Source organism: Engystomops pustulosus, chromosome 3 (assembly GCF_040894005.1).
Source record: "Engystomops pustulosus chromosome 3, aEngPut4.maternal, whole genome shotgun sequence".
Lineage (NCBI taxonomy): Eukaryota > Metazoa > Chordata > Amphibia > Anura > Leptodactylidae > Engystomops > Engystomops pustulosus.
The window spans coordinates 215,007,099-215,019,263 of NC_092413.1; the positions used below are offsets into that span (position 1 = coordinate 215,007,099).

Below are 12,165 nucleotides of genomic sequence, written 5' to 3' on the forward strand. Positions count from 1 at the left end.
GTAGAGGCTCACATTTAAAGGATTGTAGTTTATAAAAAATATAATAATAGGTATAAACCTATAAATCTTCACCAATTTAACAATTAATTGGCAAGTGTTGCAACTACCGGGCAACGTATGTGCTAGAAAATGTGGGCTTCCAGTTCCCTTGTTATAATTGTCACATGTAGATAAATATTTAGAGCCTCTGTTTGTCATCATCTAAGCAAGACACCAGTGTGGGGCTGAAATACATTTCAGGTTTTAAAAACTGAGAGTGCTGGAAGCATTGGAGAGCAAGGTGACATCACACGAGGGTGATGGGAGAGGGAGGAGGTGGGAACATGCATAATTAGCAGCCTAGAGTCCCGGACAGCTCATCCTTGTACTCTGTGCTGATAATTATAAGTTTCTTTTCTAGGTGATCTCGGCGTGTCAAACTTAGCAAAGTACACACCCGGGATCAACATGAAGAGGAGCGGAGGTGAGTATTTCTAGGTGTTTTTTTTTTAACTGGTTGATTTTCTTTAAAGACCAAGAACATTTTTGTTTTTTTGTGTTTCCATTTTTCACTTTTCAACAATGTACACAACAATAACACAGAAAACAATTAACAAAGTGCATTTTTTATATCACCGTGCCATAAAAATACAGATAAATATTCAGTGTTAGTCCACACTGTCTCTTCACGTGAGTAATAAGCTCTACACATACGTCTGCAACAAGTGAAACAGAAACATGAGAACTGTTTCCAAGTGGTGGAAGCTGCAGTTCTGGGCTTGAGTCTCCAGACTTGCCCTGGGTGCCAGGCAGTAGGCTTGAGGCACTAGAAGTTCCTGGGATTGATGGATGAGGCAGCACTGAAGGTGTGCTCCTCACTCTCCTTACTGAGATAGGCTCACAGACCACATGCTCTCACTGGACCGGAGTCTAAGTGGCACCCGGTTTTCACCAGAGCCCGCCGCAAAGCGGGTTGACTTGCTGTGGCGTGGTACCACCAGGTCGTTCCACAGGCGTGATTTGTCCACAGTGGCAGCCAAGGTCAAAGTACAGGAATGGCAGGCAATCTTGTAGTTGGGGACAGACAGGAGGTCAGGACAGGCAGCACAGGATCGGAGTCGGAGACTTGGCAACAGGTCAGGGCAGGCGGCAAAGGAGCTAAGTCAGAAACGGAAACGGGGCCACAACGGAAATTCTCAGAAACAGCACAAGGCATAAACACAGATTTCTCCAAGGCTCTAGGCACAAAGATCTGGCAAGATACACAGGAAGTGGCTGGAATTTATTAGGGAAGGCAGCCGGCCAGACACCAATTATAAGCGCGCTGGCCCTTTAAATTTTACACAGCTGGCCTGCGCGCGCCCTAGGGGACGGGAGAGCGAGCGCCGCAGCGTCGACATTGTGGGGATCACTGCTGGAGCCAGGATGGCTGAGTTAGCAGACACTGGGGCACACAGAGGTACACGGGTGCGTCTGTGACCCACGAGAAGGGTCGCAGAAGTACCCATGACAGTGACCTTTTCTGCCCAACAGGAAGTCTCATGTCACCATTTCTTAAAGTTGTATTTTTTAGTTAATAATGGTTGATGGGGATAATGTTACGGGTAGAATTATGTTTCCTAACTAAAGTGCTTTAATGTGGAGTTAAATGGGTAATGTTTAATCTTCATCTTCGTCGGACCATCCGGAGCGGGGATTGGGGTAAAAAATTTTTCCCCCACTGTGTGTTTTATTCCGGTACATTATAGTGGGGGGAATGACAAAGGGATGTGTATTAATCTTAGTTAGGTCCCTACAATAAGAACTTGCACTACTCTGCCCCTGTGACTATCTGTATCTCTGTGTGACACATGACTCAGCTCTTTTAATAATTCCCCAGTTGGTATCTTTCCCAATATTTGTGTACCCGCAGTGTGATATAAAGGTGGAGCTGAGGGTTACATAATCTGCACGGCTCCGCAGCTGCCAGTCTCCTGCAGGCACAGCCATGGATCTGGACTTGTCTTTAGCTTCTTATTTTGTGCTCTTTTTAACATTTTTATTGATCCTGAATGTTCTAAAAAGTTGGAATGAAAATCACATAAAAAATTATCCGCCCGGACCCAGATCTTGGCCGCTGATTGGGAATTTGCATATTATGAATTTCAAAAGACCTCAACTCACTTATCTGCAGGTAAGAAAACCTCATACATGAGATTCATGAGATATCCATCATAGTGGGGCACATTTACTTACCCGGTCCCTGCACGATCCCCGACTTGCGTTGTCCGACGAGGATGAAGTCTGCCGTGATTCAACAAGATCGTGCGCCCGAGATCAGCATGTGTCGCTTCCCCGCTCATGTCCGCAGGAGTTCACCTTCTTCTTCCCGGTGTATGTGAGTGCTTGTCTTGCGACACAATTCGAATAGTTAAATCCTGTGCGTAGTCCGAATATATCGGATCGTCCGACAGCCTGCTCCCTCCCGATTTGTGTTGCGTGAAAGCCGGCACGATTGCGACACAAAACGATCATGTGCGTCACAATCCCCTGCGCCATCCCCGAAAAGTTGGGAAACCCAACGAAAATGCGGCTGCGGGATCCTTAGTAAATAAGCCCCAATGTGTTCAGTTTATTACCATTATCAGAAACTAGATGTACACAGGGGCTCTGCAGGGTATCATACACCTGCAGAGGATAGCGGAGGATGCAGCTCTGATCAGACAAGACACAGATGTAACATTGCCCCTGACTTGTATTCTATTCACAGTAAAATATGTAAGTCACCTTTTTCTAAAAATTCGGGATTCTGCTCCTGTGGTTGACCGCCATTCCATGCCTCACACTCTGATGATGTCCAATCATCACTGGGGACACATCTTATGGACATAGAGAATTAATACTATCAGGGAGACGTCGTAGGATAAGTCTATAAAGTCATCTTTTTCTTGATGTATTTTTTTTTAAATTGACTTAAGCTTTCCAAAAAATATGGGCCGGTATTCAGCGTCCAGATGGGAACGAAAAAAATGGTGGTCATAGCCGGATACGAGGCAGTGAAAGAAGCTCTGGTCACCAACGCTGAGGAGTTTGGAGAAAGAGGATTACTGAGAATATTCAAGAAAATGGACAATGAAATGGGTGAGTCCTGAGAGTTTTACTATTAGTGTGGAGTATGAAGAATATACATGGAGCTCAGCTCTTAGACTTCAAAGCCCAATATAGTCCTAAAGTAAATAAAGTAGCAAACCTGTGGTTCCAATTGGATCAGATTCCAGACTATATAGTATGGTAACTATTCCAAAAAATGATAATTTGCTGTAATGAATCTCTTGTCATAAAATGTTGTGCAAACACTAGAAACAAAAACAATAGTACAATAATATTTATCTTTATTTGCACCACGACAATATAGTATGTTGTGCAATAAGGGCTCTGTAGAGAGGGCTCATAGGTCCACCCAAGTGACATCACTGGCAGGTGTCCAAGACTCCCAGGGTTGTAATGTACACTGACCTGTGTCAGGCTCAAGGGGTAGTGGACCCACTGGACCACGCTGACAATGACACAAGCCAACACCTGGGACCGGAGTCTAAGTGGTACCCGGTCTTCACCAGAGCCCGCCGCAAAGCAGGTTGGATTTGCTGCGGCGTGGTACCATTCACACTATCATTACACAGTATTTATCTTTGTGAATCCATAAATTGCATGGAGAAACTGAAATAAATATTAAGCTTCTGTAGGGAAGGGAGAGATCATGTGATGCTGCTCTCTATTGCCATCTCACCTGGTAATGTTAAAGAGTAAAAGGTAATGAAAGATAAAATCAATATATCTAGGAAAAGGTACAAGGGTTAATGGACATCTACCACTAGATTTCTGTCCTGTTATCCATGCGTGTTGTCAGGCTTCTGGGGTAATGAACCCCCTTGACCACTGCGGACGATGACACAAGCCAAAACCTTGGACCGGAATCTTAGCGGCAGATGGTTTTTCACCAAAGCCTGCCGCAAAGCGGGTTGGACTTGCTACGGCCTGGTACCCCCAGGTCATTCCACAGGCGCAACTTTGTCTGCGGTGGCAGCCAAGGCGAGGTACAGAAACAAAAGGCAAGTTTGTGGTCCGTGACAGACAGGAGGTCGAGACAGGCAGTAAAGCTTCAGGGTTGGAGGCAGAGCAGAAGGTCAGAGCTGGTGGCAGAGGAGCGTAAACGGGAATAGGTCACAAAGAGAAGTCAATACACGAGCACAGGGCAACAATACAAGCTTTCTCCAAGGCATATAGCAAGATCCAGCAGGGTGTGCAGGCAGGCTTAAATGATCTTCTGGGAAATGGCCAGGGCCAATTAACGGCGCCCTGGCCCTTTAAATCTTCTAAAGCAAGAGGAAATAAAGACAGGAGCCGGGTAAGGAGCGTGGGCGCCAAACTAGTGGTGGGAGAAAGGCATGGGTGAGCCCCCGACCCACGATATGGGTCTCAGAAGCACAAGTGACAACCTGTGATGTTCTGCAGGAGGCACAGACAGGGTCGGCGTCAGCACTAGGCATGCCTGGGCAAGTGCCGGGGCCCAGAGCTGCTGGGGGGGCCACGTAAGGCTGTACAAAACGACAAAGGGGGGCTGTATCTCATAAATCCATAGGGGGTGAGGGGTGCTTATATAAAATAACCATGAGGGGGCTGTTTGATAAATTAGGGAATGGGAGACTGTTTTAGTTTCTGAATTTTTAATGCCACAACCTAAGTTCATTGCAAAGGGGCCCACTGAGGCTCTGTCGCCCATGGGCCTACTGAAACCTGGAGCCGACCCTGGACACAGAACATCAGTATATTCACAATATTATTGCAATAGAGTAGTATTGCAATATATTGTATGAGTGATCTGACCCCCGAGGTGTGAAGTATCCTAAGGGACCTTAAATACAAAAAAGGAAACATTGAAATACATTAAAATAATAAAAGTTAGGTGTCTCAAGTCCCTGAGTCCTGAAATTACCATCCTACCAAAATATTAAAAACTATTACCCCATTCCTTGAACACCATAACTAAAAAATACAATCCATAAATAATTCAATTCAAAGTTTTTTTTATAGGTATTATAGGTGCCAAAATCGTATAATTGAAAACAGTATCAAAAATGTAAGGGTGTCAGAAAATGGTCTTATGGAGAAAAACTTTTTTTTTTTTTTTAATTTTTACAAGGTGTTAAAGATCCAAGATCATATTGACCCAAAGAATAAGGAGGATGTGTCATTAGGACCCAAAGGTGTAGCCATAAAAACAAAGCCCATAAGAATATGGTGTACTTGCCTTTTTATGCCAATTTTATCACAGTTGGAATTGTTTTCCATAATAAAACAATATAATATACCTTAAAATTAATTTAAAACATTTCTTTTAGGAGTTATTTCTTCTCAAGGTGAAAATTGGAAGATAATGAGAAGATTTACAATAACTACACTTCGGGATTTCGGCATGGGGAAGAGCACCATAGAAGAGAAAATTATTGAAGAATGTGTGCACTTAACTAATAATTTTGCATCCTTTAAAGGTACGGCCTTTAAAACCATGACAACATGACAAGTACAGCACTTCAAGAGTTTGGAAAGCACTGAAAAAATATTCCCAGGGGAACTAATCCCAAGCATGTGGAGATTTATAGCCATTGATGCTCTCTTGGTGGGTTATGGGAGATATGCAAAAATATTTCCCGGAAGGGATAAGGAAAACGTTGCCTCCTAACTACCTTGTAAGGCAGTTGCTTAAACATGAAGCATGACTTTTTTCAGGGAGCCAATGAATTTTGGGGGATAAAAGCTAAACCAGTATATCTGTTTCATAAGAAATAGATTCTCTTGTGTAGATGGTGCTGTTTGATGTCTTTCTATCTCATCAGTACAGTGTAGGAGACTTGAGGTTTCGTTAAAGTCGTTCTTGTGCACCTGGGGTTTAGGGTCCCAAATTCGCTTGTTTGTAGTGTAAAATAAAAGAAAAAACTTGTATACATACCTAGATGTAAGTCTCATGAGGCACATTGGAATCACATCTGCTGATCCCACACTGGTGCCTTTTCCCGCAATGCGGCACATAAATCTCCGCCTTCATTGCAGTGTGCTGTACCTACAGCGCTCGTGCAGTCAAGCTGGGGTGTACTCAACTGGTGTCACTTGACACAGTGTGCAGGCAACGAAGGGAACCAAGAAGGAGGTGAGTATAAAGTTATAATTTTTTTTTTTAAGTGCCTGATTAAATCATAGAGTGCGATTTTGAGACACTAAACCACCGGTCTCTAAACACCTGTAGGTGGTTTACTGTCCCAAATAGTCCTGGCAGGTTCCCTTCAAGGAGACTTTGCCATTAAAGGCTGCCTCTTCAACAATTGCCCATCCCACCCATTTCCAAGGAGTCTTCTTACTTCTCGGACTTAGCCTCTCACCCAGCTAAACCAGTTACCTCCACTACACTTATGAGATGCAAAAACATTGTACAGAGCTGTCTACAGTTGGGAATCTGTTTCTTATGGAATAGATATACTGGTTTTCATCCCGCTTCATGTCATTAGGCTTACGAGATATCCTAGAGGCAATGTTTTCTTTATCCCATTCTGGAAAATGTATTTGCATTTTCCCCTAGGGTTTGCTTTTTGGATGATGTAACTACATGGATCATACCACACAGACTTTCCATAGGGGGGGAAGCTGCTCCGTATGTATGACAACTACTAATGATGATTAGACTAGTTCCTGTAACATAGGGCAGATTTACTTACCCGGTCCGTTCGCGATCCAGCGGCGCGTTCTCTGCACTGGATTCGGGTCCGGCTGGGATTCATCAAGGTAGTTCCTCCACCATCCACCAGATGGCGCTGCTGTGCTGAAAAGCATTTGAGCGCACTCGAGTACACCGAGCCGGACCAAGTGAAGGTAAGCGCGTCCCAAGCGACACATTTCTTTTTTTAAATGCGGCGTTTTTTCCGAATCCGTCGGGTTTTCCCTCGGCTAGGCCCCCCGATTTCCGTTGCGTGCATGCCGGCGCCGATGCGCCACTATTCGATCGCGTGCGCCAAAATCCCGGGGAAATCGGCGCAAATCGGAAATATTCGGGTAACACGTCGGGAAAACGTGAATCGGGCCCTTGGTAAATGACCCCCATAGAGTACATACGATTACATGGCAGACTCCCACGTGGCATATGGTCACAAGGCTTTACCAGATTATAGAGATGAGGATAATACCGAGCTCTGGTGTCTACGGCTCACCTGTGCTGCATACTGTGAGACCTACAGCACATCAGATGCATTGTAGATTCTGGGGCCAAGGATTTTCATGTAATTCACAGTATCAACTGTATATAAAATGTATCTAATTGTTTCTCATTCTTGTCTCTTTAGGGAACCCAGTTGATACCACCATGATCATGAATTCTGCGGTGGCAAATATAATTGTGGTCATTTTACTTGGGAACCGAATGGACTACGAGGACCCTCAATTTAAGAGACTGCTAAGTCTGACGAATGAGAATGTTAGACTTTTGGGGAGTCCAATGGTTTCGGTAACGTCATTTATTTCATTTTTTTGCATAAAATAATATGCAATAACAATAACAAAGAATAGCAATGAGTCAGAGTCAGTTATAAATGTGTCAGGATAAACTTACTTATGGGGATATCTCGGAAAACTTTAATGTGCACTTTAAAAAAATATATAACATATGTTCAGTTTCCCTGCCTGCAGGTTTACTTAAAATTGTTCATATTGTATACAGGGTCATTTGCCATGACATCAAGGCCCTAAATTAATTGACCACGGGACATAACCCCAGTCACATCACTACACGGTGCTAGTTGTATTGTAATTTAAAGCCCTTTAACCGGTTAAGGACCGGGCCCTTTCCTGTTTTTTCATGTCCATTTTTCACTGCCCACCTTCAAAAATCTATAACTTTTTTATTTTTACACGTAAAGAGCTGTGTGACGGCTTGTTTTCTGCGTAACAAATTGTACTTCATAATGATGGTATTAAATATTCCATGCCATGTACTCGGAAGCGGGAAAAAAATTCCAAATGCAATGAAAATGGTGAAAAAACGCATTTGCGCCATTTTCTTGTGGGCTTGGATATTACGTCTTTCACTGAGCGCCCCAAATGACATGTCTACTTTATTCTTTGGGTCGGTACGATTAAGGGGATACCAAATTAGTATAGGTTTTATAATGTTTTCATACATTTACAAAAATTAAAACCTCCTGTACAAAAATAATTTTTTTGATTTTGCCAACTTCTGGCGCTAATAACTTTTTAATACTTTGGTGTACGGAGCTGTGCGTGGTGTAATTTTTTGCGAAATTTGATAATATTTTCAATGATATCATTTTTAGGACTGTACGACCTTTTGATCACTTTTTATAGATTTTTTTAGATTTTTCAAAATGGCAAAAAAGTGCCATTTTCGACTTTGGGCGCTATTTTCAGTTACGGGGTTAAACGCATTGAAAAACCGTTATCATATTTTGATAGATCGGGCATTTTCGGACGCGTCGATACCTGATGTGTTTATGATTTTTACTGTTTATTTATATTTATGTCAGTTCTAGGGAAAGGGGGGTGATTTGAAATTTTAGGTTTTTTTATTATAATTTTTTTTTTTTAACTTTTTTTTATTTTTATTTATACTATTTTTCAGACTCCCTAGGGTACTTTAACCCTAGGTTGTCTGATCGATCCTATCATATACTGCCATACTACAGTATGGCAGTATATGGGGATTTTCTTCCTCATTCATTACAATGTGCTATCAGCACATTGTAATGAAGGGTTTAAAACGAAATAGCCTCGGGTCTTCGGAAGACCCGAGGCTACCATGGAGACGGATCGCTCCGCTATCTGTTTGAGGCTGCCGGCAGCTTTGCCGGCAGCCCACGCTGTAAAAACACCCGCGATCGGTGCTAGCACCGATCGCGGATGTTACTGGTAAGCCTTTGCTGCAATATGCAGCAAAGACTTACCGGCTATGGAGAGGGCTCAGCCCGTGAGCCCTCTCCATGCAGCGCGACGCGACCGCCGCCGTGAATACACGGCGGGCTGTCGCGAACCGGTTAAGTCATGTGACCCGTGTTGTCAAACCTAAATGGGTTCAGGGTCTTTGAACCCCTGTCTTTGATCAGTTGCCCACCCGGCACTAAATCGCAGGTGAAAAACTGGACAATGCTCCTTACCTTGGGTTGGTGCACAGAACAGTAAGACAAACAAAAGAAACTGACAGACAAATAGCAAAGATATACAAACCAAGTCAAAACCAGGATGGCAGCGAGGTACAAAATTGGAATGTAATCGAATAGTCAAAGGTACAAACAAAGGGCCAGAAACATGGCAAAAGCACACTAGAGCATACAAATAACCAAAACAGACACAGAATGAAGTCCAATAGAAGTTTAAATGTAGTGATTGAACACTGCCTCAGCAGCTGATTGGTTCAGCCCCCCGTCCCCCCAGCTGGCACCTGTGACATACCCCCGGCTCTGAGATGCATTAAGATGAAAACTCAGCCCTCTATAGAGCGTACACTTGGATGCTGACACTTACACACAGATTTTGACTGCACTGTATGGAAATCACCAGGTCACTAGGTCTAGAAAAGGTTCTACTATAGGTGACATTCAGCCTAGGACAAGGACACACGGATGTGAAGTGGTGATCTTGACATCATCAGAAATGATTAGACAATTTCAGATCATGTAGAGGAAAAAAACCCAACTAGTAATAGCTGATTGTCGATTTTTGAGTTAGGAAGAAGAATAATCAGGGCAAGGCTTGTGGGCAGAGGCTCGGCAGAGGAATCGGGTAAAATCGGGATACATATTGGGTAAAATAGGGCAAAATGGGACACAAATCCTTCAAATTAAACAAGAGAGGTGATAATAATATCTAAATATCTAAAAAAAATGTTATCCAAAAAAGCCCTAAAATTTTTTTTCAATTATTTTTCCAGCTTTATAACCTATTCCCGTTCCTGGAGTTGTTTCCTGGTAGTCACAAAACAATCATGAAAAATGTTAAAGAACTTTACAAATTTATTGGGAAAACTTTCGTGGAACATCTGAAGAACTTGGATGAAACCGATCAAAGAAGTTTAATTGATGCCTTTCTTGTAAGACAAAAAGAGGTACAGTAAGTTTTTTTGGTGTTTTATAAATGACATTAAAGGAAATCTACCTTCAAAATCCAGCCAGACACTGACTTGTAGATCCAGGCACCATAACTGTGGTAATCTAATATATAAAGCTGAGTGTATGTATGTATGTATGTATGTATGTATGTATGTGTGTATATGAGAATGTATCTCCACTAACAAAATCTGCACCGTTGCATTTAGAATCACCAAATTTTGCACAGCCTGTCTCTGTCACTCAGGGAACATCATAGAATTGGTTTTCAGCCGAAATGTTCACCCTGGGCTTTCCACAGCCCACCATATACAGGAGCCATTGTCTGCTGCTGCTGTGACAGTTACAACCTGAACCGGGATTGGATGCTGTACTGCTACAGCTCATTACAGGTCATATGATTTAATATGAGGTAATATGATAACCTCCATATACAGGGGCCATTGTCTACTGTGGTAAAAAGAAACCAATCACAGTTCAGCTTCTATTCTCTCACAGGTCATTAATATAGGCTCTAAGCTTTGATTGGTTACTATGGGCAATGAGTATAATACAGGTTATGTGTGAGGTAAGATGGATAGGGATTGTCAGGTACAGAGACACAGACAGGGAGATTGAGTGACAGAGAGACAGACAGGGAGAGTGAGTGACAGAGACAGACAGAGAGAGTGAGTGACAGAGAGACAGGCGGGGAGAGTGACTGACAGAGAGAGAGAGGGGGGTGAGTGAGTAGATGAGAGACAGGCGGGAAAGTGAGTGACTGAGAGACAGGAGGGGAGAGTAAGTGATGGAGAGACAGGTGGGGAGAGCGAGTGACAGAGAGACAGGTGGGGAGAGCGAGTGACAGAGAGACAGGCAGGAAGAGTGAGTGACAGAGAGACAGGCGGGGAGAGTGAATGACAGAGAGACAGGTGGGGAGAGTGAGGGACAGAGAGACAGGCGGGGAGAGTGAATGACAGAGAGACAGTTGGGGAGAGTGAGTGACAGAGAGACAGGCAGGGAGAGTGAGTGACAGAGAGACAGGCGGGGAGAGTGAGTGACAGAGAGACAGGCGGGGAGAGTGAATGACAGAGAGACAGGTTGGGAGAGTGAGTGACAGAGAGACAGGCGGGGAGAGTGAGTGACTGAGTGAGAGACAGGCAAGACCGGGAGAGTAACTGAGGGACAGATAGAGATAGTGAGTGAGTGACAGACAGGGAGAGATAGATGCATAGATAGATATATAATATTTGTTTGTTAACCAATTTACTATCTACAGCTAGTCTTCTTACATTGGTTATCCATGGCCTCCTTCCTTCTAAAGTCAACTTTTAAAAATTTCCTAATGAGTCAGAATGGCTCTCGGCATGGTTCTGTTACCTGTGCCCCTGCATGCTGTAGCTTCATAGTTTCCCCCTCCCCTCTGCTTCCTGAGCACTCCCCCCTCCCGCACCGCCTGATGTAATCTCACTGTAGCAGAGGAAGTTTCAACACGCAGTGGGGCACATTTACGAACAATGTAGGAAACTGCACTAAAATTGCTCTGGCAGTGGATAATACTCAGTGTGCCTAATTCATCAAAAACGTGCGCCAGAAATCATGAATCTGGTGCTTCCCTGCACTGGCCTGACAGAGTTCACAAACTTTTTTTGTAGTGCACCTTTAACATAGGGCGCGCAACAGACTTTGCATGATAAATTTGGCGCACGATCCAATGCCTAGTGCAGCTGTGTCACAAAATGATCGCGTCAGAAAACTGGCGCAAAGCCCTTAGTAAATGTGCCCCATTGTATCACGATTCTGCACTGATCCTGCTTTCTATCTCCCTCTAGTGGCAAGTATGCAGATTGCTTCCTGTCATGATTCTGCATTCTGACTCTCTCTGGTGGCGAATATGCAGATTGTTCACTGAATTCTCTCCGATGCTGGTGCTCTGCACTGCAGCCCTATCCAGCAACTTCCTTCTGAGCTCACGTGATCACTTGGGCTATAAATGTGTTTCCTGAGCCAATTGTCTTTGCTTGAGTAACAGCTCTCTACCGTATACTCCAGTCCTGTGTCTGCTCCG

General features: G+C 43.7%; 1 protein-coding gene across 1 annotated transcript in view; it reads left to right on the forward strand.

The window, feature by feature from the left end:
- Positions 1–1,716: 1,716 nt before the first annotated feature.
- Positions 1,717–12,165, forward strand: part of LOC140122672 (cytochrome P450 2K1-like) — a 40,352-nt gene continuing 29,903 nt past the window's right edge. The window contains exons 1-5 of the mRNA XM_072143779.1: positions 1,717–2,152; positions 2,937–3,099; positions 5,358–5,507; positions 7,347–7,507; positions 9,944–10,117. Coding sequence (XP_071999880.1) covers positions 1,967–2,152; positions 2,937–3,099; positions 5,358–5,507; positions 7,347–7,507; positions 9,944–10,117 — 834 coding nt within the window. The 5' untranslated portion in view covers positions 1,717–1,966. The remainder of the gene's footprint in view (positions 2,153–2,936; positions 3,100–5,357; positions 5,508–7,346; positions 7,508–9,943; positions 10,118–12,165) is intronic.